General features: G+C 40.7%; 1 protein-coding gene across 1 annotated transcript in view; it reads right to left on the bottom strand.

Moving 5' to 3' along the window:
- The window catches only part of Gnaq (G protein subunit alpha q), a 241,284-nt gene that overhangs the window by 139,681 nt on the left and 82,455 nt on the right, over positions 1-19,148 (bottom strand). The window contains exon 2 of the mRNA XM_032891682.1: positions 13,604-13,788. Coding sequence (XP_032747573.1) covers positions 13,604-13,788 — 185 coding nt within the window. The remainder of the gene's footprint in view (positions 1-13,603; positions 13,789-19,148) is intronic.

Below are 19,148 nucleotides of genomic sequence, written 5' to 3'. Positions count from 1 at the left end.
AGACTTGTTTCTCTGGAGTCAGCTATCCTGTTTTTTGAGAGTTTCCTACTTTGGCATGAAGGTTGCCAGGCAGGCTAAACTTTGGCTACTGAGCTCCAGAGATCCATTGTCTGTACCTTCCAATCCCTGGGATTACAACCACCATCACACCTGGCTCAAGCTTTTAAATTGGCCCTAGGGACTGGACTCAGGTCCTCATGCCTGCATAGCCAGGGATAACTGACAGATCGACCTCTAGCCCTGAGACAGTATTCTCTAGGGAGGCAGTGGATTTTTACTTTCCATCATCATAAATTTCCAAATATACCGCAAGTGAAAACTATACTGCTTCTTCATTCTCGGTATACATGCCTAAGATCCACACATACTGTTCAACGCTATGAGCATTAACATCAAGACTCTGTTTACAAAAATGATAGTCTTACTACTGACTTTTGTGATAACAACTTTGCTGTCCAAAATTGAGAGCAATTCTTTAAAAGGCCCTGACATTAAAAAGATATTTATGGAAAAGAAGGATAAAAAGGAAATGAAAAGATATGTATTCTGACATGACATATCAAGTAAAATTAGAGAGAATACTTTGCGTATTATATGGATGTCAATCAAGAAAACCTATGGCCTATAGGAATGGACAGAACAGAAGAGGGGATATCCAGGAGGCAGGAAGGATTCTAAGAGAGTGCCAGACAGGAGATTCCCCCAGAAAGACTCAACAAGGCACGGTACCTGGGCACAAATAACCAGCAAATGGCAAAGTGTAGATTAGAATAAACGGGTTATTTTAAGTTATGATCTAGTCAGAGAAGAGTCTAGTTTAATGGCCAAAATATTTGTAAATATATCTTTAGTCTGAGTCTTATTTCTGGGTGTACAGCGCTGGGAGGTAGAAACAGGTCTAACTTCTACAGTAAAATGTTTATTTTCCATAGGAAAGTACAACTGTTAAAATAATAAAGATCTGGTGAGGATCCAGGGAAAACACCTAAGCTATTGTTGCAGTTTTGGGTCATTGTTGGGCTTGATGTCAACTACAAATAACATACTCTGAATAACTTAGTGGCAGAAAAACTCTTCAGTATGAGTTACAAGATACACACTTTACCATGTGCAATTAAGAAACCCAATTATTTTTATCAAAGCTAGATTTCTTCTTTTTCCAAAATAAAAATATGTTGGTTTTTATAAATATCACGAGATCTATTCACAAGAAACTGTCAGAACACAGAACATCCAACAGGGGTAACACTCCATTAACTGACCCAGAGTGGCAGGAAGGAAGATAAAGAAAAGGAAGAGGCAAACCATGAGTGAGTATCCTGGTGCCAAAGGCATTCTGGAGTCAAGACAGGAGCTGCACTCTAAGCATTATAAAACTCAGCTCTAGTTGTCAGCTCATCCTTTGTAACTTACATGGTCAGTGACGTAGGGGAACCTATCTGAGATCTTTCTCACGGGCAAAATTACAATGCTAGTATGTAGCACTTTTGAGGGAATTAGGCTAAAAGCCTGTATCTAGATTGGGTCCAGATGTGCTTGAAAGGTTGTCTTAGCCCCTCCCCCTTCCTGACTGATCTAGCTGTTCTTCCTTCCTTGAAAACACCCTGCTGTCAAGGTGACAAGCTACACAGACTACTAGGGAGTGTCAGGGTACTGGACTTCAGCAGCATCTACATCCTCCAGCTCTGTAGGGTTCTTTCATCTACATGCTACATGCTGGGTCCAACCAGAGGTCAGACAGCTGCTCACAAGAAATCACTGTTGTTGCTGATAGATAATGGAGACTACATCTAGTCCTCAAGTCAAAGACTCTCCTGTACTTTAAGCAATCAACTTTTTTTTTTTCCCTGAAAACCTCTGGACTTTCCTTAAAGGCTTCTCTCTCCTAACCCCGACCTTCTAGGAAGAGTTTAACAACTATTTAGCATCCACATACTATGCACTAACATCACTATAAATGAGTAGCTCTATTTTCCCATTAATGCTCATATCAACTACAAAGTGAGCCATCATCATCATCCCACTTTCCAGAAGGGGAGCCTACTGTTTCGAGTTTAAGTCACTAGCTTAATGTCCCATGGCTGAAAGCCTACTGATGGACACCCAATGGGGTGCTTTCTCTAATATTAGTCCCTAGTGTTTTCACACTGCCCCTGATGGCAGAGCCAGTGTTCTCTGCCCACAGGGACTCAAGCAACAGCACTACTACCTGGAAGCCTGTGAAGAAAGGAAACTCACTGGGCTGGAGAGATTGCTCAGCCATTAAAGGCTAGGCTCACAACCAAAATTTTAAGAAAAAAGTCACAGGCTCATCCTAGGACCACCCCACATCTACTTGAATACGAATGTACAGTTTGCAAAACTACCTGTGTGGTTTATGCTTACTTTAATGTTATATTTCAGACATGCTGCCTTAGAACTCAAAATCATGTTCCCAACCCCACACTCAGGTAACTGGACAGTGCCTTCTGTGCCTACTAGAAAAGGTTAACTTCATTTGTAGATACAGCTTGCTCAAAAGAGACTGCTATGCAAATAAAAAGAAGACCCTTCCCCATGGCTGGGTGCAAACCCTATAAACTTTTCAGAGACTATAGATACAATACACAGAAGTGCCTGCTGGGTGCTTACTCTACATCCTTCAGAGTCAAATAGTACCTCCATTTGGAAGCTGCCACTGCCTGGCCCAAAGCAAGCTACAGTCAAAATTCCTAAAACTTGTGACAACATTGTCTGGACACTCAACTTTGGTGAGGGTCTGTCTGGGATACATAGAACAGTAGCTCTTATATCATTACTTTTGGAAGCCAGGTAGCCAATGCTAAACAGATCCTAAGACCATACTTTAGGCCAATGCCATCAGGAACACATAAAGAGGCAAATACCCTTAAGAGAACTCTTACCTAGGTCTCCTCACTACATCATAACCAGCAGTATCTGACATGCTCAGCACATCATCCATCCGTTTAGCTCAAAACCATTACACCATATACCACAGAGGAAGTGTACACATTGCAAGAAGTGGGGAACCTAGCACCCAGGTTAATGCATGTCAGCATGGCAGTTTCTCAGCAGGAACACAATTCCTCTAAATCTCTCTCCGTTCATACAAGTGAGACAAGACTGTAAAAGAAAATGGCTCAATCACCACAGGGAGCAGTGGTAACAACTTCACAAATGTCTTCTTGCCAACTTTAAAAAGCATAAAATTACTGTATCTGTTCAAAGAACAAGTTTATACTGCATCCACCAATATTGGTGATGACTACATGATTTTATTTCATATTTTATCACTCTGTGTGGGTATGAGCATTTTGCCTACATGCACATGTGTACACCACATGTGTGCCTGATACTCGAGGAAGACACCAGATTCCCTGGGACTAGAGTGACAGACAGTTAAGCCATTGTATAGGTACTGGTGATGGAACCCAGGTCCTTTGCAAGAACAGCAAGTCCTCTTTATTTTCCTAGAGAAAAAAAAAGCATACTCCATGTGATAAGGTCTAAATTCCCAGCACTAACAACAAAGCAAGAGGATTTCAAGTTCAAGGGTTATATAATGAGGCCTTGTTAGAAAAATTTTTGAAAAAAGCAGAATAAGATGAGAAGGCACAAAAGGAACTAAGCAACCATCATTCTCCGGCATAAAGTGACATTACTTTTCCTGCATGTTTGCTTGCTGGTGTCCATATTTGTATGAATGCATACCTACAAAAACCATGAGGATATTAACAACATGATATTTGTTTCCATACTCCCTCCTATGTTTTCATTTAGTCATTAATGTTCTTAAAACAAACAAGCAGGCAAATAGGAATACAATCACACTCTCTCTCACACACACACAAAATAAAAAAAGTTAGGAATTTGGAAGACATAAAATAGGGCAAACAAGCTAGAAAAAAAATACTCCAGGTGTCAGAAGGGACACTCAATAGCTGAAAAGGCTTTTGTTCTAAATACAAGCATGCCTGGTCTTCTATGAGATTTAAAAAAAAAAAAAAAAAAAAAAAAAAGAGCACAATGAGAAGGAGCAACATGCTTCTTGTACTACCTCAAGCAGGGTCTTGGCTTCTCCTACTGAGGCTTTTTCCAACAGCTACTACTAGCCTAACCAGTCAATCTCATCCACTGCTGTCTGGGAATGTAGACATTCTGGGCTCAGCCTGGAGAAGAGTGTCCCAGATGCTGTGGACCTCGCTGACCAGCTCCTGCTGCGCTCCTGAGATGAGGCTTTTGTCCCACCAGTCCCAGCCTCTTGGCTACAGCTGTTCTGACTCTGACCAACTCCTGGCTCCTTCACCTGGAAACCAAGCTTCTGCCCTGCACTTTACCCCCAGGCTTGCTGACTGATGCAAGCCACCCTCATCCTGGCTTCCATGGCTGAACTTTCTACCAGAGAAGTCCAGTTGGACACAGATAACGACAGTAGAGCAGGGTGTGGAAGGCAACTCCACCCACACAGCAGTGATCACGTGAGGACCTGGATGTACTGCTCAGCCACGTTTTTCTTGTAGGTCACAACTGCATGGCACCCAGAGATGCCCAGGTGGGTGTAGTGTAGCTCAATTGAGAAATAGCTGATGTCACAGCAACTGTCCACCTGGATGATCTTGTCCACCCCATACATCATCTTCACAGTCTGAGAATCAACCACTCATTCATCAAATACTTGGTGCACAGAGCTCATCTTCAGTGCACAGTGGTTATCTAAATTACAGATGCATTAACAGCTTGGCAGGTTGTAGCCAACAATGTACCATGTCCTCTACCTACCAAAAAGAGGAAGGGGAGGCCACAATCCCATGGGGTCATCCAAAATAAGAAAGTGGCTGGGGAAACACTGTCAATCTCATCCTGCAATACACATGCTTGTTCAATGTTGCCCATTGTCACGAGGGGTGATCTTTCACTTAGCCATTCAGTTACTGTATGCCAAGTACTTTCCATCTGCTCAGCAACAGAAACCCATCAGACTCATTTTAAAAAAGAAACAGTGAGTTCCTTAATGAACAATATTGAAAATTCTGAACACATGAGAAAATGCTGCTTTTAGTTATTTCTCTCAAAGCTGCTGACTGACCTTAGAGGATGACCTGACTCCTGACCAGGTCCTCTGCGTGATAATTGTGCTTTTGAATAGTGTGCTGTGGTGAGCCTGAGGCTGCAGCTGCCCACATACCCAAGGGCCTGGGCCCCATGTTGGTAGCATCTCCCTGGAGCCTGAACTAAGGTGAGGATGCCTCAGCTAAAGGAGAAGAAAAGAAAGAGAACAATCTGGAAGTAAGAGAAACGGAAAATAAGGCAAAAAGTAGATTCTATCATGGTCAAGATTCTCATAATATTCTGGAAGTAGAATTATAATAACCACTATTTGTCAATAAGGAAACTGAATTCAAAGATTACTTTGTTCAATATCAAAAGGCAATTCAATTACAGTCAGTTTCAAAAGAAGTTGTGCTTGACTCTATTAACTGTATTCATAAACAGTATGCCCACACCGTAGTGCATCAACACTTATCCAGGTAAACAAATGTTCATTCATTCATTGATTCATTCATTTCATTCATTCAACACAGTCAAATTTTGTGCTAAATCCTGAGCTAGGTTTAAATAAGAAAAGCTTAAACTCCATCCTCCAGTGTTGCTATTCTTCTGGTCATGCTAATTTTTAAAACTTAGCTTCCTATTTATTTTCGAAATCATAACTTCTGGTTTCTTTGGAAATTCAGTTATGTCAAATGACATTTTGCTGGGCACAGAAGTGAAATGATATTTTGTTAAAGCAGTCACATGAAAGAATGTTTTGCTTAAGCCGACACGGGTGAAAGGAAGTTTTGCTATACCAAACACATGACGTTTAGAAGGAATATAAATATGACCCCATAGACAGTGGGAGCTCAAGCACTGATTTGCATTGCTCGTCCTTGCTAGTCTTCACCTTACATTACATTGCTGGGCATCATTCCTGGTGACTTCATAGAGAGAAACTCGACAAAGAGCTTCTCACTAGGTTCCTGCCACGTCTTGCTGCTTCAGAGGACTTAGGCTAGTTGGGAAGCCTCACAGTTTCTTCAGGATTGAACTGCCTTTGCTGGTTCCTGTGTGGTATCTGCTGAGTGGACCTGACGGCAGCTGCTGGTTCACATGTGGTGTTTGCTAGTGGACTGAACTGAGAACAATGAAGATTGGAATCATCCTAAAGAACTATTTCTTAACAGGTCCACTTCCCCTGTGTCCTAACAGCCTTTCTTTTCCACTATGTCCGGTGGGTGATGGGCTAGAGGGGAGGTTGAACCCTTATTAAAGTAGGTTGAGAAAAATATATGCCTACATATTTTATTTTGTGTATGTCTAGTGCCTGTGGAGATTAGAAGAGGGTTCCCAGTCATATTATTTTAAACAGAATGGATTAGCTCAAGTTGACTTGTAATATGAATGTGGAAAACATGGATATGTTGATAAGAGAAGAGTCACGATGTAGATAGGACACAAATAACATACTAAGAAAACATTATACACAGGCACTCATTGCTTATATGCGACACAGGTTGAATTCTGGTCTGTCTTCAGATTTATTCTCATATGAATAAACAGTATACACATGAGCCAGTTAGACAAGAATGTGTGCACACATATATTCCTACATGAACAGTGTATACACGAGCCAGTTAGACAAGAATGTGTGCACACATATATTCCCACATGAACTGTGTACACACGAGCCAGGTAGACAAGAATGTGGGCACAGAACTACCTAGTTTTTCTGCTGCCCGTGATGGCATTAAGGAGGCTGTGAGGCATGAGGACCACACTGGTTAAGGCTTCTGTGGTGGCAAGAGTGAGAGTGCCGCCAAAGCTCTGCCACTTTTATATGTGGTCCCCAGTTGGTGGCACTGTTCAGGGAGGGCTTTGAGAATTTCAAGACTTGTCATTTTGAGTTTGCTGTCTGCTTCCTGGTTGTAGTTAGAGCTGTGAGCTCTCCACTGCTGCTCCAGGATCATGTCCATCTGTCTGCTGTGACAAGTCTCTGTCATGACAGTGACAGTCACTCACTTGTCTAGGATCAAAAGCCAAAAATACAAAAACAAACCAACAGACAAACAAACAAAAGATCCATTCCTTCTCTAAGGAGCTTTAGCCATAATGTTTTATCACTCCAATAGAAAAGTAACTAAGATACCCTATCTCAAAAATCAAAAACCAGATCAAACCATACTAAACAACATACAGGTTCATTTGTTTTTGTATACTCAAAAAACAAGTTGGAACACATAAATAAAACATTTAAAACCCAGATTAAAACACTACAGTTAACAAGTGGCAAGACAGCTTTCATTATTACCTTCTTACTTAACCTAAGCTTTTATACTGCACCACAGAAAATGGCCTAGTTCCACAAAAGCTACAGATCACACAATGAAGAACGAAAATCCAGACAAACCTGTTCAATTCAAGTGCTGTAGACACTGGCGACAGGAAACAGGAAAGGATTCTGCTAAAGCATTAGCTAATTTGTGCTGCAGAGGAAATGTCAGCCCAAAAGACACTGCTGGAAAGGGAACTGATTCCCGCTGCACTCAGACTAGCTTCTACTCTTTTTAAATGAAATGCTAAAAAGACAAATACTAATGAAAGCACAAAGCAAGTTCAACCTTCAGCAGTGATGTAACTGCTGTTGGTTTTTTTTTTTTTTTTAATGTCATGTTATCAATCTAGGAAAATAAAAGGCTTTGTACTTGGCCACAGATAAACACAAGCTCAACAGCAAACATGCAGAGGCCTTGGGAAAAGGAAGACATTGCTTTACAGAGTAAGCTACAAAAACACTTGGGTTCTGCCTAGGAAGCCTAACCAAAATGACAATTTTTTCCTAGATAAAGAACAAAACCAAAAACTCTTTAAATATAAGAGAATCAACACAGCTTCTGTCCAGTCTCAAAGAGAAAAACCAAAGCTTATTGGACTTACCCTGTCCAATATCAAAACTCCTTATACAGCTTGGTCATCAGTAGTTTAGTACTGACAGACAGAAAGAGACACAAAATAAACGAACCACATCCATCGTATGTGTCCAGGGCGATCCTGCACGGTCCCGGATGGTATGTGGTAAATCAGCTGGGTCAGTAAGACTGCAAGGCAGAAATATTAAAATGTGGCTCCTTATTTCACACAGCACTCTACAATATATGAAGAAGTTTATTTTAGCTATAAACACACATGGTATGCACTCACTGATAAGTGGATACTAGCCCAAAAGCTCGAATTACTGAAGATACAATCCACAGAACACATGAAACCCAAGAAGAAGGACGACCAAAGTGTGGATGCTTCAGTCCTCCTTAAAAGGGGGAACAAAAATATTCATAGGAGGAAATATGTAGACAAAGTTTGGAGCAGAGACTGAAGGAATGGCCATTCAGAGCCTGCCCCACCTGGGGATCCAGCCTATGTATATGTATGTATATGTGTAAGTGTATGTGTATGGGTATGTGTATGTGTATGGGTATGTATATGTATATGTGTATATATATGTATGTATGATGTGTGTATATATGTATATATGTATATATATATATATATATATATATATATATATATATATATATATATATATATATATATATATACAGCTACCCAAACTAGACAATATTGATGAAGCCAAGAAGTGCGTGCTGACAGGAGCCTGATATAGCTGTCTCCTGAGAGGGTCAACCAGAGCATGACAAATACAGAGGGGGATGCTCACAGACAACCATTGAACTGAGAAAGGGACCCCTACTGGAAGAGTTAGAGAAAGGATTAAAGGAGCTGAAAGGGTTTGCAACCCCCTAAGAACAACAATACTAACCAACCAGAGCTCCCAGGGACTAAACCACTACCAAAAGACTATACATGGACTGACCCATGGCTCCAACTGCATATGTAGCAGAAGATGGCCTTGTTAGGCCCAATGGGAGGAGAAGCCCTTGATCCTGCCAAGGCTTGACCCCACCCCTCCGCCCCAGTGTTAGGGGATCTCAGGGCGGGAAGAGGAGAAATGGGGGTGGTTGGGGAGGGGGAATACCCTTATAGAAGAAGAGGAGGGGGAGGAATAGGGGGCTTATGGACAAGAAACCAGGAAAGGGAATAACATTTGAAATGTAAATAAAGAAATATCCAATAAAAATATATATCTACAAAAAAGAAAAAGTCCAGGTTATTTATATGAATTTAAAGTAAGCAAAGATTACTTTAAAAGGACTAATTGGAGGAAGAAAAATGACTAACTAGACTAAGATTAAGAACTTTCACTGGAGGAACCAGTAAGAAAATGAAAAGTAAATCACCAAGTAAAGAAGATAATCACAATTGCATTTACTAAGCACAGAGTTGTATCCTTAATATATAAAGAGCTCCTACAAAGCAATAATAAATCAGGTAATCCAATAGAGACAGGGTAAAAAGTTTATGTGGTTTTGTTTTAAAACGAACATGAAAAAGTATTCAATATGATCAAAGAAATAATGCAAGCATACCAACTAACCCCAGATTAGCAAAAAAAGACATATCAACTGCTGTTGATGTGGAACGACTACAGTTCTTATAAACAAAGGCCATATAAATGTTAGCATGTTCTAGAAAACTCTTTGGTAATACATATGCACTGGAAGTGACTAAATATATACTTTCTAACTTAACATTGTAAATCCTAAATATGTATTATTCTTATGTATACCAAAGCCAGTTTCAAGAGTGCCTACATAGCTAGAAAACTAGATGTTAAACAAATGTGACCATTTAACAAAACAGATAAAAAAAAAATATTTTCACCACCAGGCAAAATTCTATGGGACCCCTCAAATATGATTTAAGTGAAATACAGATACCAAAGTTCATACAACATGTGCCTTCACATATACTGGCTGAAACACTGGTAAAGTAAATGTCCTTAAACATCAAGGAGGTGATCCCCTGAGGTTGGTAGATTTATCTAGAATAAGAGGTAATGAGCCTAAGGTACTGGCTGTGTTGACTCAGAATAAGTAAGAGCTTTAGGTACAGACATGTTCAAAGTAGTGACACTCGAAACTCACTCCTGAGAACCCACATGCTCTTCTGTGCATAAACTGTGCTTCATTCAGTAAGAACACAGAAGGGAGAAGAGCCAGTGCCAGTCTACTGTTGCACTCTTTCCTCACTTCAGTCCTCTCCTGTCTGTTTTAAAAGAGGGATTGGCACAAGGGAACTATCAGAAGGGACTTCAGATTGTCTAGTTCATCACCTGCTTTAATTTCTTAAGACTGCTTTAGAAAATGCCACATGTTCAAATTCCCTCCTGTTGTGAACATGTCCAGGTGAGGAGTGCTCTGTGTCCCCTTCGGCATCCCATCCCAACAGCCATCACTCCAAGGATTGCTTTCCTCTACTTGGCACTGCCAAAAAGTGTAAAGGTATTTCCCGTGTATTATCTTTTGAACTTTGAAACCATCTTATTATTTGTCCCACTCCCACACATGAGAAAATTCAGGCCTAGACTATGAAGAAATGAAGATATCTTAACAAATGTAAAGACTGCCAGATTCTTTGGCTCTTCCTTGCTAGGACTCAGATGCTGGTATGGACTCACCGCAGAGCAAACGGAGAGCAGATAGCTGTCACTGAGTCAGTAGCCTCTTTAAGTCCCTTCCCACCCTGTAACTCAGAGTAAGTCCAGAATAAGAAATTTCATTTTAGGGTAAATGCTAAGTAAACTCAAAGGACTTGCATCTACAGAGAGTTCACATGTCATTCCATGTTATAAATCGACTGTGTACTTTTGTAGTAGACATTTGTGAGCTGGGCCAGAATTGTTCTCCTTTTTCCACTAGCAGTACCCAGATTTCCCCCAGGGACTGTCAATCACATTGACCAGACTTCCTTCCCCTGTCTAAAGAACTAGCAAAGAATCCAGACTCGGCCAATCCAACACTTTTTCCCAGGAATTCGAAGCAGGAGTGAGTGCTGAAAGATTGAAATGGGCTGAAGTTCATCTCTCCCAAGCACAGTCCTTCAGCTTCTCAGGCCTCCTGTGAGCTCACGCCTCAAAAGTTTTCCTCTTCTTCCTCATCCAGTGGTTGGTTTCTACAGCCTACAAAATCTGTGGCTCCCCTCACTTTTTGACAGGCAAACCAAAACAGCAGACTGTGGGTTCTGTTTATTACACAGGTGGAAATTCCTCAGTGCAATCAGTGTGTGGTCATTCTGCGAACTAAGAAAATTCCCTTGGTTTTGTTTTGTTTTGTTTTTAAGTAGCAATTTCTTATTGAGTTGATCAAAGACAGGAACAATATAGCCTTTAGAATTTTGGCTACTTTTCCTGGAAAATAGCATTGAAGATCTTGAATTTTTTTTAAAGAAAATACAAAAAATTAGAATAATTTAAACATCTTTAACAAATGCTTACATCTTAGGAGTGGGTATATATACATTCACTAAGCAAGAGAGTGAGGGCTGGAGGATGTCCCTGGTACCATTCTCATTTGCCTGACGCTCATCAATTAGGCTAGCTGGCTGGCTAAGGAGTCTTTGGATCCTTCCGTCTTTGCATCTCCAATGCTGGGATTACATGCCCATGTAATAATGCCTCAGCAGTTTAGCTCAATTCTGAGGAAAGAACTTAGATCTTGAGGCTTACACAGTAAGTGCTTTACTGACTGAATCATCCCCCAACCCTAATGAGGTACTTTCCTGTAACATGCCCTTCTTATTCTTAGCACTTACTGGTCCACTTAGTTTCCCTCCACTCCAAATGAAAAGGAAAACCGGGTGTCATAGTGACAGCCTGTAGCTACTTAGGCAAAGGGAGCTAAAGACTGGTTGCTAAATGAACCATCAGAACTCCAAAGACCAAACTTAGAGCCTAGGTAAGGGTGAGTATCCTTGTCAGAAAAGCTTGCACCAGAAACATTCTAGAATGCAGAGCTTTTACATATGGTAACACATGCATATACACAAGTCTCTGTGAGATGAGGCTGAAATCTAAACTAAAATTCACTTGTCTTTCATACTCATAGCCTAGTAGCAATTTTACACAAATTTTTTAGTAATTTTACTGAATTTAGACAGGGAAGGAAAGACTGAATCCTGCAAGCTATCCTTTGTCCTCCGCATGATGAGATCTTAGATTTTCAGATCGAGGATGCTCGAACTATAGAATGAAAAGAAAGTAAACTTGTCAGCTTGAAGGTAGAACAGACTGAGTCCCCACTATCATTCCTTTTCATGTAACAGCACCATATCAGCTGCTTTCCTCCTACAGCGACCGGCAATGGACAGACTGTAGATACTTCTGCTCTGCCTTACAGAAATCACAAATCACAGGGATACCAGGATTCTATCGGCAAAAGCCTCTGCTTTGTCCCTGTTTTGCTGTGGGGGGGAATACTCCCAAAGAGCATGCTTGCTTCCTGAGGTACCCTGCAGACTGAGGAGACAATGCATGACATATGAAATACTACAACAGAAATACAGGAAGAACACCATCTGCCAAATTCAGGCCTTCTTTACCACACTGCAATTCCAGACAGTTCCCTAGCCATGCTAATACAGAGGCACACTATCGCTTCCTTTTTATTAATAATCAAATTCTAGATCAAGACAGAGAATGTAATCAGAAGAACATATCTGTGTAAGATGAATGAAATTCGTCCTTTTAGAAAGAACTAAATAAAGAACTAGTCTCGTGGTCCTACACTTTACATAAGCAGGCTTCACTAAATGACAATCTCTTTTATCGTTGGCTATGAACACTTGTATTCAGAGAGAAGACAAGATGGTATTTATAAATAAACTCTTTATCACTGTTTGTTCAAAAGAAATCCAAAAACATGTGCTTCCTCAATGTGGGGTGGGTTGAAGCCCCTCACCATTATATAAACTTGCTTTTTTAGTCAAGAACTCCCAAGGACTAAACAATGGATACCTACAGTCAAGGAAAAATGAATCGGAGTTTGGTAAAAGTGTGCAACTTACTGAAATGCATTACGAGCCGCTTCCTAAGTTTAGAATCCTTAGAAAAGAGTGAGGCTTATAAAAAGACACACAGTGCCATGCCATCTGGTCCACGCTCCCTCCACAGCCAGTGAAACTTCTCATTCAATGAAGCAACACTTGGGCAGTATTAAAGGAAATTCCAGTGTTGCTGTGGCACTCCAAAAAGATAGAACCACTTTTGCAACTGTGAACAATTTTCTATTATCAAACAGGCCAGGTAATAGTTAAAGTCTTTTCTTTATTTTTTTTTTTTTTTTTTTTTTTGTTTTTGTTTTTGTTTTTGTTTTTTTTCCGAGCTGGGGACCGAACCCAGGCCTTAGCTTCCCCTAGGCAACACACTGAGCTAAACCCCCAACCCCTTAAAGTCTTTTTCTTTATAAACAATCCAATAAGGTGAAGATGAGAGAGGAAGACACTTCTAGCCTCCACAAGCCAGCACCTGTGTACCCATCCATACAGGGAGGGGAGGGAGAGGAGATGAGGTCATAAGGAGAGGGGAGGGGATAAAGTACATCCCAAATACCCACGGTCCACTCTAGAAGGGTTTAGACCCCACAGTGGCAAGTGTTGTAATGAGTCCACTTACCTTATTGTGTTCATACTTGTATGGGATCTTGAGAGTGTCCATAGCTCTGATCATGGCCTGCATGGCTGTAAAGATGTTCTGATACACCAGTTTGGTAAAGCCCCTCTTGTCTTCATCAGAGTACCCCGACCCGTGGATGATCCTCATCTGCTTAATGAAGGTACTCTTGCCACTCTCCCCTGTCCCTGGAATAGAAATGGCAGCAGCATGTTAGATCACAACTGCCTTTCTGGTCTTCCAGATAGCAAACCTAGACACTAGCCTGGATTTCACAGACCCCAAAAGTACTGCTGAGAGAAGCAACTTTATAAGTCAAAATGCTGTCTACAGAGGACGCTTAAGAGAATCAGGCGCATTCATTTAAAAGGCAGGCAAATGAGCTCAAAATTATTCACATCTTAGGAAGCCACTGAGGACAGACATATCACACAGGGACTTGTAACACTGCAACTATGAGAAACAAGTGCAAGGGCATCAGGGCATATCTGAAATTCATCCTGCACTCTGGAAAGAGCAATATCTTTATACTGACACATTTCAGAAAAAAACAAGTAGAGAAACAAGTAGAGAAGGCCTAAAATCTACATTTTTCTCCAGTTAGGAACTGGGGCAAAAGTAGACAAATTCCTGGTAGACCAGAACACAGGTTACATTCTGGACCATCGTAGCCACAGTGCTTATCTGCAGGGTCTGGTTGGTTGAGTTATATCTGTCTCATTCATGAGAAATAACACAACTCAGAAACTTAGTTGTTGTTATGAAGTTTTGTTGTTAGTAGTCGCTTTTCTTCTAGTTTTTCTTATCTTTACCATCTTCAATATACATTTCTAATCTTAAAAACGTTACATCTCTAATCTAAAAACGTTACATCTCTAATCTAAAAACGTTACATTTCAAAGTGCAAGTGCCTTTTCTCATGTCCTTTTCCACTCACCAACAATAAAAAACCCACATTCTAGATATTAAATGTGAAAGAACAAAATGAGAATGATGGCCTTCCTCTCAGCAAGCCTGCTGAGAAAGGGCGAGAAGGAAGGGTGATGGAGGAAGAAAGGGAGGAGACTAAGAGCCAGACCTGCAAGTCCACCCTCACGCCATTTTGCTTTTCTGATGTTTCTATTTTACTGCTCTCTTCATAAACAATCATAAGCATTCAAATAAGAACTAATTTCTTCACCAAAGTATCTTAAATAAGTCAGACAGTACAGGCCCTCAGACATTACAATGAAAGATAATTCTGAACCTAATGCTCTACTGCAGGTGGTTTATTTATTTACTGCTTGCACGTTTGTGTGATACATGCACTTGCACACACACACACACACACACACACACACACACACACCCCACAACACACACTCTCAAGCACAGACTCACAGATGAAAGTCCATGGTGGGCATCAGGAATTGTCTTTGGTGACTATCACATTCATTGATGCAAGCTCTTTCAACTGAACCCAGAGCTCACTGATTTAATACAACTAGATTCCCTTGTCACCTGTGGAGCCTCAGAACTATGCGCCCACATTTACAAGGGATGAGGATCTAATCTCCAGGCCTCACACTTGTGTAGCTCAGGCTTTATACTCTGAGCCATCTCCCCAGCCTGCCCTATGAATTTTAATTAGGTGACATAGAACAGCTTGAAATATAAATGTAATATTGAAATGTAAAAGCTAATTCACTTGTTAGTGAGTTTAATTTGAAAGTTATAATGAATATTCTATCATCCCCACCATGAATACCAGATATCTGAAAAGGCCTATCTCCAATAGAAAAGCAGCCACAAATTAGTAACCATTATTTATCAATAACTTATGGAAACTAATACTTTACTCTCTTAAGCAACCGAAAAGCTTAGGGGAAAAAAAGAAGAATAAGGAAAAGCAGACTGTAGGAATGACCACCACATCTCTGCCAGTCCGTTACACTACAAAAGCAGCAGAGGTTTTTTTTTTTCTTCTTTAAAATAAATGTATGTATGTATGGAGGTATGTACTGTATGTATGTATGTATTTATATATGTATGTGTGTAAGTGTGGTTATGTACATGAAAATTTGGTGCCCAAGGAGATCAGAGATATAAGATCTCCCCTCCCTGATCTTCTCAAATTTTTAATTTTTAATGATGTGCTTATGTGTACTGGTGAGGGGAACATCTGGGCATATACCTATGAGTGCAGATGTCCAAGGAGAACAGAAAAGATCCTGTGTAGTTATAGGCAGTTGTGAGCCACTTAACATGGGTGCTGGAAACCAAACTTGGGTTCTCTAGAATGGCAGTATGTGTTCTTAACTACTGAGCCATCTCTCCAGCCCCAAGACATCTTAATTGTAAAATTAATGAAAGAAAAAAGCAAAGTGAGTCAGGAAGTAGGATCTCTTTCCTCCTGGTCATCTGAAAAAAAGTCTTTACATAATTACCCCTTAAATAAAAAGATGCATGAAGTATGAGCTACACTGACTTGCATTTCTTTAGATTACTTTAGGCAAGAGCAGTGAACGCTTGTCACCTCCTTGGATAGATATAGTCCTGAGTCCTTTTAAAAGGTTGTTGTTGTTGATGATGATGATGGTGATGATGATGATGATGACGACGACGAAGACGACGACGACGACGACGACGACGATGACAATGATAATTTACCATTCCCAACAACAGAGCCGGGGCTCCTTTCTCCCCATCCCCATATTGCTGGCGGCTGCCCTGGAGGCCAACAGCATCCTGGCCTTTGCCTTATCCTTTCAGCTGAGCCACAGCAAGACAACAGCAGCAAGAAAGCCAGGCCTATGTTCCAACACCAGCCACGCAGATGTGCAGTGAGTGTCCCCTCCAAGAAACCACAGGCTGCTACTAAAGAGTCCCTCCATAGGACTTTCCTCTCTGGGTTCTTGGCACTTACCAGACCTAACTACCTGCATCTAGTTCACACCTTCAAAAATTGTTCCTTGGTCACGTAGGAGAAATGTGTCAAGTGTTTCTGGCCTGAATTGACAAGTACAAAACCTATAAGAAAACTGAAGAGCGTGCAGTGATGTGCAGGAGAGGAAAGGGGATGGCGGCTACCCTCTCTTCCTCCTCTGCCCTGCACCCATAGGTTTTCTATGACTCACTCACTCTCCAATTTGTCAAATACATCATTTTCAGTACCTCACTCTCAAGTCACTCTTCTGGAGGTCACTGCAATGAAACAAAAGCTAAACAAACAAAATGTAAAAAAGCTCAAACCAGAACTCTGGGCTGTGAGTCTCCCCTCAGTACCAAAAACTACAGTAATTAATTAAATATATAATAAATTAGAGAGGTCCTGTGCACAGATGCACACTCCTCCCCTATGTAATACAAAGAACGTGGTGATTTGTGCTTTCTCTCACTTCTTCTGTAAGCAAAGCAAAGAAGTCTGTACCCATCCTTTACCCTGCACTGAACACTCTGAATACACTCCCTATCTGTGAGGTCAGTGGTATGTATACCCGTGTCATCATACAACTGGCCTCCTGTTTTTTGCTACACTGAATACATGTCTCCTCAAATCACTTAATAACATTTAGTAAACAAGACAGCATATGGGAGGATGTGAGACCCATGGGAAGTCTGTTTTCTCCTCAGCAATTCACTGTCAGCATTTCTCTACAAAATGTCTCTAGAAAAGTTGCTTGAATCTTTAGAAACATACACTGAATTTCTTAGGACATCTCCTCAAAGAACTGAGACTTAAGAACCATGCTCTCTATTGAAAGGCTACTTCGTCTAGCATTTATATTTGGCTACAAAGAACACTATGCTTTGTCTTCCCTACTCTCTGAATCTGGATAAAGGGTAGAGAGCAATCTCTACTTCACTGGCATCACGATCCCTCAGAACACATACATTTAACACGCTACAACAGAGGACATGGGTAGGCTGGTTGCCTTGCACCATCAAACACACACACACACACACACACACACACACACACACACACACACACACAAATTTTCACAGTTCGGGTTTTCACTGTCAAGATCTTTTCAACGCAACCAAAACCTACATATAGAGCCTGCTACAAATTCATATTTTTAATCCAATTCACAGGAAGCATCCATACACTTATGCTAATTATTCTGCCAATTTGTATGATGTGATCTGCAAATGGTTCTGTCAAAAATGACTTTCAAATCCAATCATACATTATCTTAAGGGTCATAAATTAGCATTTATTAAAGAAAGCAATCATAGATTTGGTGCTTTGTTCTCTAATTAACATTTTGTTGAAGTAATCATAGACTCATTGGTTCTGTCTCTCACACTCAAACTACCTTCTTAGACTACTCTCTTTTCCAGAGCTGCCAATGGACACTCACACATGCACAAGCATCCCCCAGTGTTCTATACTATCCTACTACTGTAGCACAGCTACTACTGTGCCTGTGCTGAAGAACTTGGTGTTCCATCTACATACAAGGATCCAGCAAAACAAACACTAACATTACTGGGAATTCTAACAACAGTCCACTTATTCATCCTCTTTACCCTCAGAGAAAAACAGAAAACAGACCTAGAAGGACCTCTCACAGAATGAAGGCCATCCACACACCACTTCTAGGTGATTTTAGATTCTGTAGACAAAAGAGAAATTCCAAAATACAGTCAGGAAAACTGTAGTATTGAAAATTATACAATGAATATACTTATTTCATCCTGCCATGGCCTTTCATGACTGTATGTGGAGATTTTGAAGTCTACCTCTGAAGCCCTTGATGAATATAAAGACTGAGGCCAAATGCCGGGACCCCACCCTCCTGCTTGGCCAGCTCCCAGACAAAGGGAGAAAAACAAGGCTTGTGAAGCTGCATTACAAGCCAGACAACTTGTTTCAGATCCGCTGGGTTAAGTAAGGCAGGAATATAAGGCATGAAATCTCAGTCAGGCCCAGCCAGCTCAGCAGGGGCTTCTTCTGTATCACCTTGGATAAAGTACAACCAGATACTTCAAAGAGGAATTCCTAGCCAGGAACACATCAGTCACCTACAACCTGCAAAGAATCAATGGGAAGCAGTAAGAAGACTGTGGTAAAACCCTGTGCAATCTGTGTGTTGACAGTGTTTCAGGCAAACCGCTTTTATACGTGCATCCTGACTTTTATGTTTTCCTCCACTCACACAGGAAACTGGGCATCTCTGACAACAAAGTCACTCAAACTTTCTCTTCTTCACAAAATTGTACTTCAAGGTAAGAGCTGGGTATATTTAATCATTTATCCCCAATATCGTCTTATAGAAGACACCAGATTTATTTTTTAAAATATGGCAAAAATTTTTAACTGAATTTGGTATCACCAATTGTAAGTAAAAACTAACTGGACCAGGAAGTGTAGTAACAGCTAATCTAATTAATTTGTTCTCAACAAAAAGGCAGACAAAATACATTGAAAATTCAGCTATTTACTGTAAGTATTTTGGAAATTGTGTGGCCCTAGGTTTCCCAAAGAAGTTAAAGCCTCACAGAAAGTTACTGATAGGCACTGTAAGGCTCATCAAAGTGTGTTGTATGTCCTCAGGAGTGA

The sequence above is a fragment of the Rattus rattus genome, chromosome 2, assembly GCF_011064425.1.
Source record: "Rattus rattus isolate New Zealand chromosome 2, Rrattus_CSIRO_v1, whole genome shotgun sequence".
Lineage (NCBI taxonomy): Eukaryota > Metazoa > Chordata > Mammalia > Rodentia > Muridae > Rattus > Rattus rattus.
Note: the sequence above shows the minus strand (reverse complement) of the source record. Positions and strands in the feature narration are given on the sequence as shown.